At 45.2% G+C, this 20,740-nt stretch overlaps 1 protein-coding gene across 4 annotated transcripts in view; it reads right to left on the bottom strand.

Annotated features, from left to right (window-relative positions):
- Ap2a2 (adaptor related protein complex 2 subunit alpha 2) overlaps positions 1-20,740 on the bottom strand; it is a 70,511-nt gene that overhangs the window by 42,715 nt on the left and 7,056 nt on the right. For all 4 annotated transcript variants that reach the window (XM_046444686.2, XM_058579309.1, XM_046444688.2 and 1 more), the window contains exon 2: positions 1,908-1,976. In XM_046444686.2, coding sequence (XP_046300642.1) covers positions 1,908-1,976 — 69 coding nt within the window. The remainder of the gene's footprint in view (positions 1-1,907; positions 1,977-20,740) is intronic.

Below are 20,740 nucleotides of genomic sequence, written 5' to 3'. Positions count from 1 at the left end.
TATTTTCAATAAATCACATTCTTCAGGCTAATTTCATCTGCTTCTTTTGATTTTCTTCAATGAGACCACTAGAAAACTCAGACCTATAAGATGACTAGCACTGAGAGTCCCTCAGGCAGTGCAGATAAAGTCAGTAGGCCACCCTGACAGGAAGGGACACAGCAGGCTACACAGATCTTTTGTGAAAACTGATGCCCCTGTCCAGGGCAGATGCATGCTCAGAGATGCCAACTGGCCAGTACATAAGAGTTTTGTCCCTCCCAGCCAGGACGGCTTAGCTTGACACAGCCGTGAAGTCCCCTGGGTCCCAGAGCACTTACACAGTGAGTGAGCTGAATAGATGGTCCTCGGTCTCAAGGAGCTAACTGTCGACAAATGGGACTGTAACTCCAAAATCTCTTATAGAATCTCACCTACACCACCCAGATAGCCCTGAACCCTCAGAACAACACAGCGGTCACCATGTGCTTGGTGCTTGCCTGTGAAACAACCCACACTAGGCTCAGACATGTGCCCATACAAAGTGGAGATGGCTGTGTGGTCAGGGTCTGGAGTTTCTGCCCTGGCTCTGGCACCTATGAGCCACACACCTGGCCACCCTCAAGCCTGGCTTCCTACCCTGGTGTTCCTCTCCAGTAAATCCCTGGCAGTGCAACCCCACTGCAGGTCTGCATCCTGAGAACCCAACATGGACAACTAGCTTCTCCATTCCACAACCTAGGAAAGAGATGTGAAAGGGAGATAGCACCCTGGAGGCAGCATGTGAGCAGAAGCAAGGGTGGCCAGGGTGGTCACATGACCTTCCCTCGCAGGACAAGGAGACAAGAGTTACAGACCCTCAAAGGTATACATGAATAAGTCATGCTCATCCAACTTCAGAAGTTTCACAGGCCTTCTAGAGAATCCTGGGCCTGGTTTTAAAATGTGAAAACCTAATACCTTCCCATAGCTCAACAGCAAATATACCAATTCTAATGACTGCAACATCACACGTCTCCATCAACTGCCCATACAGGAGACCCATTCCCGAGGCCCCCACAAAGCACCTGTCCTAAGGCATCCCAGGAGTCCTGCAGCCCCTGCAGCTCTCACAGTCCAGCCCCAGCCCCTCCACTCATTGCTTCTGGGCAACTGCAGCCACTTTTGCGGCTAACATGTGTGCTCAGAGACATGAGCCAGGTCTGAAACCTGTGAAAATCAACCAAAAAGCTACAGCTTCGGGGATTAGCTGGGCTTTCGCAAATGCCCTATGGACTGAAAGCCAAATTTATGCTGTGCAATTCTCAGGCACTAGACGCCTGGCTGACAGGTAGCCACCTGAGAGGGTTGGCGCCACCCTGCCGGCACCAAGATGCAGCAGGAACACTTCAACTCAGGATGTGCCAAGCATCCCTTACATCTCCACACACAGAGCCCTCGATTCAGGGCGCAGCTGACACGGCCCAGCACGGTGCAAGCAGCACACATGGGATTCTAGGTCAGTGTCATTCCAAGGAGAGAAAAGACCCGCACCAGGAAGGCCCAGGCCACCGAACGATTCGACACATGCTGTTCCCACTAGAAAGTGGACACACTTGACCTCACAGCATTGTCTTCTTCTGGCTGACTGCAACAGTCACTGTACTGACCCAGAATCAACGTTGGCTTAGAGTGGGAAATAAAAGACATTAAAAGATTGAGTTCGATTGGGCGTCATGGCACGTGTCTGTAACCTATGCTACTCAGGAGGCTGAGGCAGGAGGAAAAATTAAAAAAAAAAAAAAAAAAAGGGCTAGTGATGTATGATGTAGTTCAGTAATTAAAGCACCCTTGATTCAATCCTCAATGTTTGAAAAAAAAAAAAGATTAGGTCCTTACAATGTAAACGTCTACAAGGGAGTATGTCCTGGAAAAGTTTCAACACTTACCTTTAAATTTTGATCTAATATTTGCCAGCTCCTTGTTTATCCTCTTTATTTCTGCTTCTTTACTTTTGCCTATAAAAAAGAACACAAAGGCATCCTTTAACTGACTTCTAAGAAACAGCATTCCGTGTAAGAACCTCACTGAGAATCAAAGGCACTGGGGCTGCCAGCAGGAACAGCCCTGGAGCCGCCAGAAGCCAGGAAGATATCACGGGAAGAAGCTGGCTGCCTCCCACCGCAGGCCAGCGGCAGAGCCCTGGCCCCCACTCCCTGGCAGGGCCAGCCAGGGCCAGCCAGGGCCAGGCAGGGGCAGGGGCAGCAGGACCAAAGCTCATTGGCTGCGGGGAAGCAGGGCCTCACCGGATGGGCAGCACAGCAGTGTTTTCATCCTGTGTTGTGTCCAGTTACAGGATTGAAGGCACTCGGAACAACCGCTGAACATTTCCCACAATCAGTTCAGTTTCTGATTTTTTTGGTACTAGAGAATGACCCTAGGGGTGCCCTACAACTGAGCTACATCTCCAGCCTTTTTTTTGTTTTAATATTTTAGTTATAGACGGATGCAATATCTTTATTTTGTTTATTCATTTTTATGTGGTGCTGAGGATTGAACCCAGTGCCTCACATGTGTGAGGCAAGCACTCTGCCACTGAGCCACAACCCCAGCCCCTCCAGCCTTTTTTATTTTGAGACAGGGTCTCGCTAAGTTGCCCAGGCTGGTCTCAAATTTGGGATCCCCCTGCTTCAGCCTCCCAGTGATTGGGATTACAGGCATGCATCACTGCACCCAGCCACATTTAGTTATTTATCAGCTAATTAACAGTTCACTCCTGAAACTGATTTCTACAGACAGAAGTTACAAAGGTATAGTTTAACTACCATAGGTTTCCAATTGTCCAACTTAGGAATTAAACTCATCAAAAAACAAAACCTGATAAGTCCACTTTCATAATATCCAATGGAATTCAGGAGCTGCCCATCATACAAAAGAGACAGGAACAGTAACCATGGGACAAGTAAGCTTTTGCTACATGCTACATCAGCTGCTAAAGTGGCCATCCTTCCACACACATCCATGTGCAGGGCTGTGCAGCACAGAAAGACAGCACCACCTGTTGTCCCTGTTTGTGTGTGTTTGTTAGCTTAGGAAGCAGGCTCTCACTAAGTTGCCCAGACTGGCCTTGAACTTGTGATCTTCCTGCCTCAGCCTCCAAAGTTGCTGGAATTGTAAGTGTGGCAACTACACCTAACTGTCATTTAACTCTAAATCTCTGGACTGAGGTGAACACGGAGGCCCAGACCATGCAGCTGAATCTACAGGGGCCACACACCTTACCATACTGGACAAACAAGCTTTTATGTAAAAACAAGTCTATTTAACTATAAATCGCCCTCAGAAAGCATCAGTGAAGCAAGATACAGTGGCCCACACCTGTAATTCCAGCAACTCAGGAGACTGAGACAGGAGGATTGCAAGTTCAAGGGCAGCCTCAGCAATTTAGGTGAGGTCCTAAGCAACTTGGTGAGACCCTGTCTCAAAAAATAAAAAGGGATGGGGATGTAGCTCAGTGGTGTGACAAACAGAAAGCATGGTGGTTCATTTTCAAAATCTAGTATTCAGCCTTAACTGGATTCAACTGTATGTAGAGCTTCCCTTTTGTCCACCCTAATTCTAAAATTAGCCAATCACATAGATTATAACTCCAAGTTCCTCTAATCAGAGTGAGGGCAGCTCTGCATTGAGTTAGACACATAAAGGCAGACTGCCTGCCCAGGCACACTTGCTAGCCAGGTTCAGTAGCAACCCTGCTGCCAGAAGTAAATGTTTGCCTTGCCGAACCACTTTTGAGCATGTGTTTGATTTCTTGAAGTATCTCAGTATTTCTAACAGTGGTTAAGTGCCCCTGAGTTCAATTCCTAGTATCAAAAACAAAAAAAAAAGAAAAAAAAGTAGCACTCCTGGAGCCAATCCTACACGAGCAAGCTCTCCAGGTGCACAAGGAGTCAAACAGGGAGCAGGTTCCAGTGCAGCTAGGCAGAGGACACCCCTGGATGGGCCCTAAGTCTCAGGGCAGGAGCTCGTGTGTCTCAGCTGAGCAGCTGAAGGCTCCACCAGGACACAGAGCAGCCAACATAGTGCTAGCACCAGTGCTGGGTGAGCTGCCTGACATGGCAGACTAAGGGCAAATTACTTTTCTGACATTTTTTCTTAAAGCCCTACCTTTGCTAATGTAGAAAACATTTTTTGGATCTGGCTGAAAGAGCCATGAAAGCTTCTGCCACACACCCAGAGGCCACAGGCAACTGCACACAGCATGGACTGAGCATGCTCCAAGTGCCACATGGGAGCCTCATGTGTCTTGGGTATACGTCTGTGTGTGCCTGCATATTGTACACACACACCTATGTTAATCTATCTCCAAAAGGGACCTGCTCTGCTTTCTGCCATGGATGGCACTATCCACTACCTATGCTCCAGGAAGACTTGCCACCCAGAACCAGAGCTCTGATCTGAAGTAGACAGTACGAACAAGAGAGCTATGGCAGAGGAAACGACAGGGAGCTGAGACAGCTTTCAGAGGGAAGCTACAGACTTAGCCAAGATAGATGAATCACACAAAAAAACTAAAAGATACAAGAGACACAGAAATAAAGCTGTGCTCTGTCAAGGAACATAAACAAAGGCAAAACACTATAGTACAGTCAGTTCACAATACATGCACACACACGCATATGGACATGTGCATACACACAGACACACATACACTCCTGCACGTATATACATACTCATGCAGATGTGCAAACATGCACATGTGCACAGACGTACACCTACACACGCAGATCCATGCACACATGCACATATGCATAAAGACACATGCACACACATACAGACACATGTGCATATACATGCACAGGCACAAATGCACACACACGTGCAAACACACGTGCAAACACACACAATACACATGTACACACATATGCAGACACATGTGTGTGCACGTACAGCAAATGTGTGCACATGCACACACACCTACTTCCCCGAGAGAAGCAGTTCGGTGACAACAGAGGGCATTTAGTGATTCCCAGCTTGGACTCCAAGAGCAGCTTCTGAGGACTCTGTGACCTCTCTGAGCCACAGTTCCCCCACCAGGAAACTACCAAAAGCCATAAGACCTCTTGTCTGAGCAAGAGATGGAAGAAAAGAAGAGGCTATATGCCAGGTCTGAGCCAGGAGCACTCCTGCAGATGCAGATGTCCCACAGAGGGTTGGGAGCAATATGAGGATGGCAGCTGGAGTGACCCTAGGCCTCCACAGAGCAGAGACCACAGGACTGGTGTCTACCCTGAGCTGGACAGGAACAAATCTAGGGAAAGCAGTGGTGCAGCAAACACAGGCTGACAGGGACAGAGACCCCAAAAGCAGCCAACAAAAAGACAGCAGAGAGGAAGCTCTGGGGTAGACAAGCCACTCAGTACCATGCCCCTCTGGCAATTCAGGAAAGATAATTTCACATACAAACAAGTAATCATAGGGTCTGGGGTGTGGCTCGGTGTAGAGCACCTGTTGATAGACCCAGCCTGATTCCCTATTAAAATTGGGAGCCATCTCGCCACAAAGCTATGAAAAGCTAATTTCGGCTTTACTATAAATTACTGCAAATTATGAACTTGCTTGGAATTCCTGCCTGTGCCTTGAACTCACCCATGCCTGGCTCTCTCTGACCAGATAGCAGCCCTCTCTGAAACTTTAGTGATACCTCATAAATCTTGGCCTTCCCTGGCCAGATAACAACCCTCTGAAGCTCTAATGACCTTCATAAATTCTGATGTTCAGGGCCAGCAAAAATGTAAACCAGCCTTTGTGTTATGCTCGTCAGAGTTTTGTTATCTGTAACCCCCCCCCAACCCCGTGTGTAACTTTCTGGGTTATAAAGCTGGGCTGCATGAAAGCTGGGGTGCTGTCTTGTTCCCGCGGTATTTGTTGGGAGAGGCAGCCCAGCTGGTTGAAATAATAAGCTTGCTTTAATTTGATTTTAATTGGAGTCAGTGGTCTTTTCTTGCGTCCTGGTCTAACATTTTGGAGTTCCCCGGCGAGATGACCCTGCCCGACCAGACCACAAGACCAGACTGCTGGAAATTCTAAAGCCGGCCTTCGCTCCAGGGCTCCGGGCTGGAGAGCCACTCTAGGGGGTGCGCACCTTGAGACATTCCAAGGCCTCGGAGTGAGCCTCAATCCCAGGAGTACTGCAGTGAACTGCCGCCCTAAAACAATTAGCAAACATCTGGTGGAGGAGGCCTCCATAGGTAAGTGGCGCCTTTATAACATCTGGTATTTGGTTAAGGGAGATCTCTTCTGAAGACAGAGAGGTGGCCTGGCGAGGCTCACATATACTCCTGTCCGGGACAGTAATGAGATATCATTCTGTCCTCTGTTCTGTTCAGTAGGGAATTCCTCTGGAAGGGTAGAGAGGGGCTGATGGGCATATACGCCCTCCTACTCCCGGAGCTTTAGCAAGATGTTGCATTGCTCCTCTGTTTTTTCAGTTTTGGCGCCGGGTTTCTGTTTTCTTGTGTTTTGTTCTGTGTTCTATGTTTTGTTTTTTTTTCCTGCCTTTTGTTGTGTGACTTCTGTGGTAAAAACTTAAGGAAACTGGACATGAAAATGGGTAATAAAGCAAGTAAGCCTGACACCCCTTTGAACTGTGTTTTAAGGAACTGCGATAAAACTTTACCCCCCTTTGTTAAGCAGGTTGAGAGAAGCCCCTAGTTGGCTCCCTGGAGCACACCCACTGCAGAGGGCAATGCCTGCTGGGGACCTAAGAACTGAATATCTCCCAGATTAGCAAATGAAACTCCTTTAAAACCCCTGTCCCTCCAGATGAAGAGAGTCACAACCTTTGGGGCAGAGTCCCCTGTGTTTCTCCTTTGTTAGCAAAGCAATAAACCTCCCTTTTTTTTTTCTTTTTCTGAAAATCCTGTCCTCATTATTAAATTGGCATCAATTAACTTTGAGGACTGGAACTGAACTTTCAGTTACAAATTTTGATACCCCATGGGGGACTCTAGAGGACCCCCACTCCACTTTCTTGGGGAAGTCTGACACTCCAAACAACTGCATGTGGAGAATGTAAGATAAACTTTTTGAGAAATTAACTGAAATGTTAGGAGATTATGGAGCATGCCTAGGGTGGAACCGAACCAGAGGAGCTAATCCTGTAAGTAAAAGGAGGGACTGAGGGACTCCCAGCAGCTGCTGAAGCCCTTTTGCTTCTGGGAACTCCCGCCTTCCTTCCCTGCACAGTAAGGATTATGCTACCTCTGTCTACTTAAAAAAGAGAAAAAGGAGACACTAAATGCAGTAAAGTCACCACAGAGACCCTTGATTTTACATTTCTGGTTGCCCCTCTGTGAAAACATCTGGTCCACTCGTGGGGACATCTATGATGCCACTGGTGTAGGAGTCATAATTAAATGGGAGTTAAAAACTTGGGGAGATTTTCCTCTTATCTACTCTGTTTTAAAAGTTCCTGTCTGTCAATCATAGTCTAGAGCTCCTTTCTGTCTGTCTGTCGTTGTATCTTTGTTCTTTTCTGGCCCTTTAAGACATGGGCAATAATGTGTTGATATTATAGATTGTTTCTTAGGAATGATCTTTGCTGAATGTGTGTCTAAAAGATGATGTTTTATTGTAACAATCTGGTATCTGAATGGGTTTTTGAAGCATTGCACAATCTTGCAGTTAAGAGTTGAGTTTAGGTAATTGTTTAGTTTATGATTTCAGATAATTCATGCCACAGAACTTAAATACTTAAGATGGAAAACTAAAGAACTCTACTTCCAAGTTGGCAAGTAACTCCCAATCATTCAGTTTTTTCACCAATTTTTGAATTGGGTAGCCTGGGAAGATGTCACTGTGTGTACCAGTGCATTAATTTGGACAAGGATAGTAAATCATAATATGATATCTGCTCCCCTCAGTGTGTAGGGCTTGGGAAAGAACAGTGTTGGATTGGGAGTTGGTCTGGATTATTAAAATGACGTTGAATAGCAACAGTCTTGGAAATTTTTAAAGATTAATTTTGGATATAGATGGTGGTGTGTGGTTCTCTTTTAGAACTTAATACTACTATAAGAACTTCAGAGCAAAGGAAGTGGCTTAATGATCCTGAAGAAATTTCTTCTGATAGTAGCTTTTATATCGTCAATAAGATCCTATTTTCAGTTTTGTGTAAACAAGTTTTTCTAGTGCAGAAAAATTTTTCCTTTGACAAAACATGATGTGAAGGTATAAAATTTTGTAAATTGTATCATAATTTAAAAACTTGTATCCTAAATTAAACTTGTATCATAATTTTCAACATCCAAACCTGAAAATCATGAGGTTTCTATTCAGAATAGCAGTTTTCCCTGCTCCTTCCCAACCTCAGAAAATGAAAGAAGCCTGCAAGCTCAGCAGGAGACTGATCTGAGGCCTAAGGGAATGAATGAATGAATGAATGAATGAATGAATAAATTGTATGGTATTTACTAATTACTGGCAGGTCATTTTCTAGAACTCCTGCTTTTTCTTAGATTCTGTTATTTTTGGCGGCTCATGATTTTGATCCTACAGACCTAGGTTAATGTTTTTCTGATCAGTTCTATTTTTTATCAACTGTGGAGTTTTTTTTAAACATTGCAATGGCGATTTCACCTGCAAAAGCCACAATGCCTTTACTATTGTGTTATGTGTGCACACTTGTGTTATGTGTTGTATGTCTATATGTATGTATGTCCGTATATCATATATATGATATACAAATTAACAGATATAAGAAGCGCTCATAAAAAATTTTTAAAAATGGATCCAAAGATCTTTAATTCATGTGATTTATTTATTTTTTTTTAATATTTATTTTTTAGTTTTCGGCGGACACAACATCTTTGTTTGTATGTGGTGCTGAGGATCGAACCCGGGCCGCACGCATGCCAGGCGAGCGCGCTACTGCTTGAGCCACATCCCCAGCCCCTAATTCATGTGATTTAAATGGTTCAATTTAAATTGGGTAAACAGATAAAAATAAATGTCTTTAAATTTAAGCTTATAAGTTTTTCTAGGTATTCAAAAACAACTAATAAAATATTAATGTCTATAAAACATCTAATATGCCTTGGTTCTAGGACTTTCCTTCAACAAGGAAAAAAAATTGTTAACACTGTTCAATATACTTGTCTAATATTTTGATAAAATAAGTAAAGTAAATTTGATATGGGATTACTCATTCATGAGTACTTTTGTTAGATATCTGATTGATTTACAATCAGTCATGTGTTAAAAAGACGAAGATTTCTTAAAACATAAGTTTACCCATAACATTGTGTTTATTAAGTTTTATTTCTTTTTTTCTAGAGCAAGTAACCATAAAAATTAAACAACTGGTTAAATAAGAACTGTTATTTTAGAGCATTGTACTGTCATTTCTTTAAAAGCTAAACTTGGTTTATATAAAAACATCAATGTAATTGTGATGCTATTGATGTGCTCATATCTTCCAGGTATACAAGTCTGTAAGGTAGAAACTTTAAAAGAGCATTATATCAAGCTGGTGTTCTAAAGTTGTATGGTAATTTTAAGCTTAAAAAAAAAAGTGGGGATTTATTTACCTGTTATCAATAAGATATGTAAATTTTTGTGTTATTTTTTTACATTGGAGAACAATTTAAATATATTTTTAAGTTGATGAGAGCCTAATCTATTGTAAAGCACAAAGTATTTTGCTACCTTTCCACAAAAGGTTAAATACTTTCAGCCTTTCTTTAATTCATGTTTTAAATGTGATATCATATGATGTTAGCTAATATTCATGTGACCTCAAACAATTTATGTAAACTTTGTAAAATGATATTTAAAAGGAAAAGATCAATTTTAGAACTAGAACACTTAAGATTTATGAAGAGCCCTGCCTTACCTGAGAATAAGCTCTGTGTCCCATCTTACAACATGTGAGAATGACTACGAAAGCAGTAGGCCAGATTTTAGTTCATTTAAAGTTATGTTCAAAAGTTGTTTTCTGTCAAGATTACTAGGATCTCAAACAGGAGATATAATGTATAACTCAGCCAAAATTCAAGGTAGCTATTACACGAACTAAATATGTTTTTACTCTTGTTAATTTTATTTTGTAATTTCCTTATAAGTGATCTAAAGTTTCCCTGTTAGTGTTTTGTAGAAGTGTTGCTTTAAGAACACAACCTTGGTTAATTTAAGATAATAAGCCATCACCTACAGATAGGATTATACAGACCCCAATTAATAAAAAAGGAAAATAATTGTAAAGTTATAGACATTAAAGCTCAATACTTTTAATTTAAGGCTGATAAGGTGAATTTGCTAAATGTTTAAGATCAAGACTTAAAGATTAGAGTTACATTAAAAGGGCCAAGAAAACCAATATTTGGCTCTTGCCCTCAGAGTCAGTCTGAATCCAGGGAACAGGAGACTTCTCTAAAGAGCTTTACAACTCTAGGCCACATAACCTCCCGATCAGGGAGATTAATGAGACCACTGGAGAAAAGAAAGCCAATCAGTGCATTCGCTATGAAGAGGAGGGTCATCAGAGAAGGGAGACATCCCTGATGCTTCCAAGGGAAGCCACATGGTCAAGCAAGACCTGGACCCATCCTAGTGCAAATGGCACTAGCGGAACTGAGAAGCTGCTCTAAAGCCCCAGGATTCCCATGGAAACTTGGCTGACTGTTAACAATAGATAGAAACAAAAGTCAGTTTGACTGCTTCATCTTAAACACTTAGCAAAGATAGTTAAAACCAAAACACAGCCATTCCTGGGCATTTTTAATAATAACAATTATTATTATTATTATTATTATTATTATTATTATTATTATTATTATTATTATTTAAGGTATACACCTTATGTTAGCCCCCCAAAATAAGAAAGACTGGAGGCTACAAAGAAGGATTCTCAGACAGAAATGCCTGATAACCATAAAAAGAGACTATCAAAAGGAACTGCCAGAGACAGAAGTTTTTAGTTTAAGGCCTACAGATATTCCTAACCTACACAGGTAGGCTTGATGTTTGCTAGTAAGATTATCCAGCCCTAAGTAACAGAATTAAAGGTTTCTCTATTAGACACTGAGGTCATACTAGTAAAAGGATTTTACAAGATCAGATGACATTAAATTATTAAACTGTATCTTATGGGGAAGAACATCTGTAACACTAAAAGTTAAATGTTGTGTTTATATCCCTGATAACTTTAAAAATGTTTAAGATTTACGTTTCTATATAAATGCCTTATTATGGAGACAGCTTCTCCTGGTAAATATATATATATAAACTCCTCAGCCGTCACACCTCCTGGTGAGAGGACTTCTACTATACAGCGACATGTTCCAGCTGCTGCAACATTTATTCAGTACTCATGGTTTTTGTTTGTCTCATAGAAGCACCCATCCCCAGATGACTTTACAACCTGTTCTTCCCCAAACGGACTTCAAACCAAACTGACTTCTAAAAGAAAACTCATGTCCCTCACGCCATGCCCCCTCACGTCACCCCCTCTCAGCTTAGAAGAAGCCAAAACAAGCGACACCCCTCTTCTTACAACAATGAAGCCAAAAATAGACAGTCAGTATAAATAATTAATTAAGTCAGGTCAAATCAGGGAGACCCGTTTTGGGTGAGTTCAAAAAGGTTGGAGACTGTTACCTGAGGGATTAAAATTCCCTCAGTGCTCTTCCCTACCCTATCAAAGATTTGAAAGGGATACATAAGAAAAGGGGGGGAATGATAGACCCAGCCTGATTCCCTATTAAAATTGGGTGCCATCTCGCCACAAAGCCATGAAAAGCTAATTTCGGCTTTACTATAAATCACTGCAAATTCTGAACCTGCTTGGAATGCCTGCCCGTGCCTTAAACTCACCCATGCCTGGCTCTCTCTGACCAGATAGCAGCCCTCTCTGAAACTTTAGTGACACCTCATAAATCTTGGCCTTCCCTGGCCAGATAACAACCCTCTGAAGCTCTAATGACCTTCATAAATTCTGATGTTCAGGGCCAGCAAAAATGTAAACCAGCCTTTGTGTTATGCTCATCAGAGTTTTGTTATCTGTAACCCCCCCCCTCCCCGTGTGTAACTTTCTGGGCTATAAAGCTGGGCTGCATGAAAGCTGGGGTGCTGTCTTGTTCCCGCAGTTTTTGTTGGGAGAGGCAGCCCAGCTGGTTGAAATAATAAGCTTGCTTTAATTTGATTTCATTTGAAGTCAGTGGTCTTTTCTTGCATCCTGGTCTAATACTGTCTGACACATGCAAGGCCCTGGGTTCCCTCTCCAGCACCACAAAAACAAATAAGCAGTAGGAAAGTACCAAGGTCTCCTTCCACACAAAGAGGGTTGTACAAAAAGCAAGAACAGCCAGGCGTGGTAGCGTGCACCTATAATCCCAGTCGCTCAGGAGGCTGAAGCAGGAGGATCACAAGTTTAAAGCCAGTCTCGGCAAATTAGCAGGGCCCGGGCCAGGATTGTGGCTCAGTGGTAGAGCACTTGCCTACCATGTGTGAGGCACTGGGTTCAATCCCCAGCCCCACATATAAAACAAATAAAATAAAGGTATTGTGTTCATCTACAACTAAAAAATATACATAAAAATTTTTATTTTTTTTTTTAAATATTTATTTTATTTTTTTAGTTTTCAGTGGACACAACATCTTTGTTTGTACGTGGTGCTGAGGATCGAACCCGGGCCGCACGCAGGCCAGGCGAGCATGCCACCGCTTGAGCCACATCCCCAGCCCACATAAAAATTTTTAATTAGCAAAGACCTAAGTTACTCAGCAAGAACTTGTCTTTAAAAAAAAAAAAAATACAAAAAGGGCTGGAGATGAGGCTCAGCAGTGAAGCACCCTATGTTCAATCCCTGGTACAAAAAAAAAAAGAGCAAGAACAAGGACAGAACGGCAACCCTACAGACCATGAAGCTCCCCAGAGAACCAAACACAACAGGCCAAAATGGGAGCCTCTTCAAAATAAGCCAAAAAGCCTTCAGAAACATTGCTTTATAGACACTTTAAAAGACCCATTAAGGCCGGGCGCAGTGGCACACTCCTGTAGTCCCAACCACTGAGGAGGCTGAGGCAGGAGGATAGTGAGTTCAAAGGCCAGCCTCAGCAGTTTAGCAAGGCCCTAAGCAACTTAGCAAGACCCTGTTTCTAATTAAAAAATAAAAAGGGTTGAGGATGTGGCTCAGGGGCTAAGTGCCCCTGGGTTCAGTATCCAGTACCAAAAACAAAAGGCCCTCAAGAGAAACAGAAGACAAAAAGAGAAAATTTTAAAATCTGAAGAAGAGGAAAGAGAGGAGACTAAGGGAAAGCAGCAGATGCCAAACAATGCACAGGACAGCAGGAGTCCCAGGGAGACGGCCACAGCTGGCCATACAGGACACACGGTTTTAAACTGACCACAAGTCTGGGAGCATCAGCTGTGAACACAAGCCAGCACATGTTCTGGTAAAACAACTTAAACAAAATGGGAAAGTCCTTTGGACGGCTGGGGAAGAGCAGAGTGTTCACACAGGAGTGAGCCGCTTCGCGTGGGCACTGCAGTCCTGCCCAGGAGCCTGTCCCTCGGGGGAGGGGGGCATCCACCACTCAACTGTGTCCACGCCTAATGGCCACAGGCTGGTAAATGTACTCTGCTGAGTTCCCAGGACACACAACAGAATTTCACACCAGCATGGGTGTGATACACGTAGAAACTCAAGCAAGACAGTTGTAGAACAAGGACGGTCTTGTTCCACATCTGGGCTTTAGGCAAGAGTACCACAGACACACTCCACAGAGCCCCAAAGAAGCTGCTCCCAAAGTCCTAGCCATGTGAAGAGCCACAGGCAGCCTCAGCATCCAAGTGAGGGTGCAGGGCACCAGAAGTGCTTGGAGGCCAGCAGGAGCAGGCGGGGGCTGTACTCAGCACTCAAGGACGCACTCGGAGTGCACACTGGGATGGGCAAGGGGCCACCCCGGTGCTCAAGTGACTGCTTGTGGGAAGAGAGGAGACACGCTGCCCTCAGAGGTCAGGGAGCCCTAGAGGCCTGGACATCCTCACAGTGCTATAAGAAGTGCCCTTCCTGGACCTGTCCACCAGGGGCCAGAAAGAACCATATCCCCAGACCATGGTCCTAGATTGTTGCTCTTCCTACAAAAAGCCAGGCTTCACAGAGAAGCATCTGACCTCAGGCCAAGGTCTCACTCCTGTTGGCACTCCCCTCTTCCTATGTCTGGCTCTGCTCCATGGGGGCCTAAAGTCAGACCACCCCAGATGTGGGCCTTATTTTACACTCCCATCCTCAGGCTTAGCAGACACACTGGCCATCCCCTGCCTCCAGCTGGGCCCTCAACCCCTTCCCTACAGAGAGCCCAACTCTTCCAAGCATACCCTTCCACACCCCTCCCCTGGAGCAAGTTCGAAGACATGACCCAGAGTGCCCCCTCAAGCGTCCACAGCCTCTACCTGTAATCCCTTTGTCCCTTCAACTAGCTAGGAGATTCTCTGGTCTCCAACTGGTCAAGTCTCCTGTCTGCAGCCTCCCAACACCAGCAGCCAGCCAACACTGATCAGAGGTTAAGGGTAGGTCTGCAGGTCTGAGAACTCCCAGCTGGAAGGGAAATGGTGAGATGGGCATGCACACACAGTTCCTGGAGGCTGCATGCACGGGACACAGTGCCCATGCTCCAAGGCAGGTCCTGAGTCCTGACTCCTGATGCCCCCACTGCCCCCACACTGCAATGTCTTCATCCAGCAGAGCAATTGTCATGGGCTAAAACTGGAAAGGCCACAGGGGAAGTCCACCAGATCAATTGCTGCTCGGAGATCTGACACGTGTGTCCAGAAAGCATGATATGAGCAAGGACTCCATCCACAGGGACACAGCAGAAATGGCGGGGGATGACATGGAGGTGAGGACACCAAGGCACATGGATAAAATGTGCCAGATGAGACCAGAGCAGGTGGAGAGCACAGCAGGCACCCCAGGAGTGAACCTGAAGTCAGTGCAGGTGACTAGCCATGGTGAAGCATGCAGTGACATCAGCAGCTGGCAATGGGCCACAGGAGCGCCAAAGGAGGGAAGGGTACAGAAAAAAATACCTGGATATGGAAAACTACTTGGATATGGACTGTCCCCAAAGCCCTATGTGCTGAAGGCTCGGTTCTAGCTTGGTTCTATCATCAGGCTGTGAACCGAAAGAAACTTTGAGGTGGGCCTAGAATGAGATCTTTAGGTTGCTAGGGCATGGTCTGCAAGTTGACTGTGGGACCCTGATCTCTTCCTCTTTCTCTTTTTTGCTTCCTGCGCCCAGTTGAGCAGTTCTGCTCTGTCACATGTACCCACAGTGATGTGCTACATCACACAGGCCCACAAGCAATAGGACCAACAGACCCTAAGCCAAAACCTCTGAAACTGGGAGCCAAAATAAACCTTTTCTCTTTGTAAACTGATTAGCTAACATTTGTTATAGGAACAGAACCTGGCCTAGCACGACTATGAGCCCACTGATCTCAGAAGCTCAAATCCCAAGCACAAGAAACGTGAAGAAAATTAACAGTGCTTTATAAATCAAAGTGCCTAAAACCAGTAGCAGAATACTAAAAGCAGCCAGGAAGGATGACACCCCCTATATGCGCAAGGAGGACAGCTGCAGCAGCCTCCAGGGCTACTGAGGAAAGCATCTGATGCACCTGGACACAGGGCCCTGCTTACCCCCACCCCACCCCACCCCACCCCGCACCCTGGGTAGCGGCAAGGCGGTCCATGGGCAGTCGCTGTGACAGGACCACTGGCCAGCAACTGATAAAGGACAGAGGTTTATTCAGACCATCCTGGAGGCTAGGAATTCTAAGATCAAGTGATGTTCCACAGAGTCACTGCTGCGTCCTCCACTGTGAAAGGCAGGAGCATGGTAATGGCTCAACCACCTCCTAGCCCACCTTGTTTCCCGAAGGTGACTTTAGGAGACACACTAACCCCCATACCCACACTGTCTGCCCGCTTCAACCTTGGCCCCGCTGCTTGGCCTCACAGAAGCCAGGACAATCTTATTACGAGCAAGATGTGCTCACCCTCCAAGGAACACCATGAGCCACACCAGGCCAGCCAGCTGCCCCAGGCCCAGGAAACTGGTGCCCACCTTGTGGCCTCCCTCTGTGAAAGCCACACCCACTGCTCCTGTCCTTACTCCATCCTCTCCATGATAAAGATATGAACAGAGATGGACAGACTCCTGTCTATATATAAGAATTTCAGTTCTAAAAATAAAAGGGTTTTGTGCATTTGATTGACCACCAAATCCCCATGGCCAAAAATAATGCCTGGCACATCCTCAGTAGATATGCTTAACAGATGAATGAATCTTAACAATTTTATGTCAGAAAGTAGAATCTAGAAAGATAAAAAAAATTTGAAATGACTTTAAAATACCTGTCACTCTTGGGAAAAATACCTGTCACTCTTGGGAAAAATACCTGTCACTCTTGGGATTGCATCAAAATTATAGGAATACAAGAATGCAACACAAGGATCTGTTTCTCTGCTTATCAAATAAATCCACAGCAAATGCACATTAAAGAATGCACATCAAGTGGGCATTAGCACTTGAAAGAACCCAGCACCCACAATGGTAATCCACACTCCCGCTCAGGGAGAACCATCTCAGAGATGGAGCCACAGAGACTGAAGGACTTGGCCCTTCACACAGAGCATCCTCCTCCAACACACCCTCAGCTCTAGGGAGAGCTAGATGCTACTCTGCACAAGGATGATTCAAGCTGTACTTAATAAGACAACAAAAGTTTAGAGAATTAACTGAACATAAAATACAAGTAAAAGTAACAATCATGAGGAGTCTATCAGAAAGGATGACTTCCAAACTATTACCTGTAGATGGACACACCCCTTCTAAAATGGCCCCAGGTACAACCAACCAGCTTTTCCAGATCACAGAGATTTTTTAAACTCTTATTGGCACAATGGGGTTCAAAGTAAGGTTCAGGACTAGTGGTGCTGTACATGACCAAAAAAAAAAAGCGTATTCTGTGTGTCGTGCTGGGGTTTGAACCCAGGGCCTTATGCATGTGAAGCAAGCACTCTACCAACTGAGCTATTTCCCCAGCCCCAGATGCGTATTCTCAATAGCAGTAAATGCACTCCAAAAGTGTTTAGAAGTGCTCATGTGTGTTTTCTACTGGCCATTTAAAAAGACATTCCAGAATGGGGTTGTAGCTCAGTGGTATAGCACTTGTCTAGTACATGTGAAGCACTGGATTTGATCCTAAGCACCACATAAAAATAAAGAAAGGTTAAAAAAAAAATTTACAATCGTTCTGGTGCTTTTCTTTTGATGCTACTCAAGCTGTAATAGAAACTTGCTATATCAACTACATCAAAAGAAGGAAGCAAAAACCGAGTCCAGAGGCTCCACCCAGAGCTCAGAGTGCTTGACAAACTAAATAACCCAACACACTGTACTCGCCATCCGAAAGGATGTCACAGTAAGAAGGGATGTCACAGTAAGAAGGGAACCCTGATCAAAACCAACCCCAGCACTCCAGTGGCAATCTGACCTCTAAGGGGTGTTTTTGTTGTGGTACTAGGAATGGAACACAGGGTGTTCTACCACTGAGCTGCACCCCCAGGCCTTTTTGTTTTTTGAGACTAATTTGCCTAAACTGGACTCAAACTTGTACTCCTCCTGCCTCCCAAGCCACTGGGATAACAGGCGTGTGCCCCTGCCCCTGGCTGGCCTCTATACTCTTAAGCCACCTTGCAGACAGACAGTAAACCTGGGGTAGATGGGAAGAAAGGTAAATGGGGAGCACTTGAGTACAAGGAAAGGGGTGGGTATGAAACCACTTTAATTCTCACCGGGTTTATACTCCATCAAAAGTGATGTCTCAGGCTGGGGATAGCTCAGTTGGTAGAGTGCTTGCCTCGCATGCACTAGGCCCTGGATTAAATCCCCAGCACCAAAAAAAAAAAAAAAAAAAAGTGAAGTCTCAGCTGAGTCCAGTCACCACACCCTGTCACCCAGGGGACTAGGGAGGCAGATACAGGAGAATTACAAGTTCAAGGCTAAACTCAGCTACTAAGTGAAGCCCTAATCAACTTAGCAAGACCCTGTCTCAAAATAAAAAATTTAGGGCTGGGATTGTGGCTCAGCGGTAGAGCACTCGCCTAGCACAGGCGGGACCTGGGTTCGATCTTCAGCACCACATAAAAATAAAGGCATTGTGTTGTGCCTGTCTATACCTAAAAGATAAATATTTTTTTAAAAAAATAAAAAGCTGGGGGTGCAGGGCTGGGGATGTGGCTCAAGCGGTAGGGCGCTCACCTGGCATGCCCGGGGCGCTGGGTTCGATTCTGAGCACCACATAAAAATAAAAAAATAAAGATATTGTGTGCACCGAAAACTAAAAAAATAAATAAATATTAAAAAGTTTCTTTTCTCTCTCTCTCTCTCTCTCTCTGTCTTAAAAAAAAAAAAAAAAAAGAGCAGCTCAGTGGTAGAATACCCCATGTTCCATTCCCCAGTCCAAAAAAAAAAAAGCAAAGGCTTCCGGCATCCACAGGGCTGCAGCCGCCACTCCCAATCACAAGAGTCAGAAGGAAAGCAATACAACCAGAATCTGACCCCAGCCCAAACCATGGTCAGTCACACATCCTGCAGAAAGACTGCTAGGAGAGCTGCCTGGCCCGCGGAAGGACAGCCCACATCTGCGCACAGGGCACTCTAAAAATCCTGCAGCACCGACCACCACCAGCAGAACCTGCACCCTGTGCTCCTCCCAGTGGTCAACCCACAGAAGTCTTTCAGACCCTGCTTCCCTGCTCAGTGGTTTTGGCCTGGTCTCACTCCTCTCTTCCACCATGCTGAAGCGAAAAGCCTAAGGATTGGCAGGAAGTGATGTTAGAGAAACAGCAGGAGCAGGGAAGGGTAGGACAACCTGTCATCCTAGCAGCTCAGGAGGCCATGCAGGAGGATGGCAAGTTCAAAGCCAGCCTCAATAACTTAGCAAGACCTTGTCTCAAAATAAAAAATAAAAAGGGCTGAGGGTATAGGTTAGAAGTAGAGCAGCTCAGGTTCGCTCCCCGGTGCTGCAGATGTGCATGCCTGTAATTCTCAGCCACTGTGGTCTCACTGACCCTCTCTTCTTGGACTTCCCACTCTAGTCTCAGGGCACCACTTCACAGTAGGGCAGTGGCCTGGTCCATGTTCTGTACTCTAGGCATCTGGGCCAATCCTTTCTACCATCTCCAGCACAGAGCTACCTTATCACAGTATTAGCTCCACCTTGACTGGGGGGGACACACCCACTCAAGCCCACTACACTAACATTTTCTCAGCACACTATATACATCCAGCACTGCTTGTCAGGGTACGTCAGCCTTCCCACATGGTCAGGGAAGCTGAGAAGATTAGTGCTCCCAGGACCAGTGAAGGGCTTTACAACCTAAAGCTGAGGCTTCATAAGGCCTAGCAAAAACATGCATTTGTTTTTTGGGTGTCATTCAATTGGAGGTTAGATGCTTTACTTTTTTTTCCCCACAGACCTTTATTTTATTTATTTATTTTTATGTGATGCTGAGGATGGAACCCAGCACCTCACACATACCAGGCAAGTGCGCTATACCACTGAACCACAACCGCAGCCCATTTAATCTATTTCTTCACTGGAAAAAAGTCATTGAACTTACTCCACACATCACCAGAAGCCAACAGAAGCCATCCAACTTGGTAGCTCCCAACACGCAGCTTCCACACCAAACCCTGATGTAGCTCACCTCAGGCCAGGCTCCGGACTGACCTTAGGGGGCAATCTCATTTGTTATACATTCTTTTGTCATGCTGGAAGTAGGGGCTTTAACAGAAGACTGCTTGCTCAACAAGGCCACATACAAACAGGAAGTCTTCCAAGTTCAACTTGGAATTAGTCTTTTGTGGATGCGCAAGCATCCTGCATGCCTCTATTATTTCCTTCTGCCTTCCCTTAGGACGACCCTACCTCCCAAGCAAAGGCCCACCTTGTCCATCCTATGTCCTCTGACTCCCTGGGCAGGCAGTCCTGAACACAGGAGGTGCTCAAGCACCAGTGATGCCAGGAACCCAGCTTCAGGCTGGGCTGAGAGCTCCCAGGGCAGCCAGCTGCCTCCACCTCAGCACGCTGCAGGCACTTCAGAGTGGGACCAGCTCAATCCTCCCTAATCTACATCAAGAGGTCAAACTGGTTCCAGACTCCAGAGAAAACCAGCACACCCCACCTGTCCTCACACCTGCCTGCTGCAAAACTAGGGCAGTATTCTGAAAGGAGAACCTCCAGGCTCCTAAGCACCCACACAGCTGGGGCCCCCATCTAGCCTGCCTACTGCACGGACAGGACTATTTTCCCCCCTTTGGTGGGGGTGCTTAGGGTCTCACTAAATTGCTGACATGGACCTTAAACTTTCAATCCTCCTGACTCAGTCTCCCAAGTCACTAGGATTACAAGTGTACACTATTGCACCTGGCTCTGGATACAGCATTTTTGACTAACCCATTTACTACAGACTTACAAAATGACTTGGTAGCTGGGTATGGTGGCACATGCCTATAATCCCATGGACTTGGGAGTCTGGGGCAGGAGGATTACAGGTTCAAAGCCACCCTCGGCAACTTAGTGAGACCCTGTCTCAAAATAAAAAATAAAAAGAGAGGGCTGGGATTGTGGCTCAGCAGTAGAGCGCTTGCCTCCCATGTGCGAGAATAAGTGAAATAAAGGTGTTGTGTCCAACTAAAAAATAAATAA

The sequence above is a fragment of the Marmota monax genome, unplaced genomic scaffold (genome assembly GCF_021218885.2).
Source record: "Marmota monax isolate L192 unplaced genomic scaffold, Marmota_monax_Labrador192_F-V1.1 WCK01_AAM20220418_F8-fsc00038, whole genome shotgun sequence".
In the NCBI taxonomy this organism is placed as follows: Eukaryota; Metazoa; Chordata; class Mammalia; order Rodentia; family Sciuridae; genus Marmota; species Marmota monax.
The sequence above is the reverse complement of the archived record's forward strand: the minus strand, read 5'-3'. Positions and strand labels throughout refer to the sequence as shown.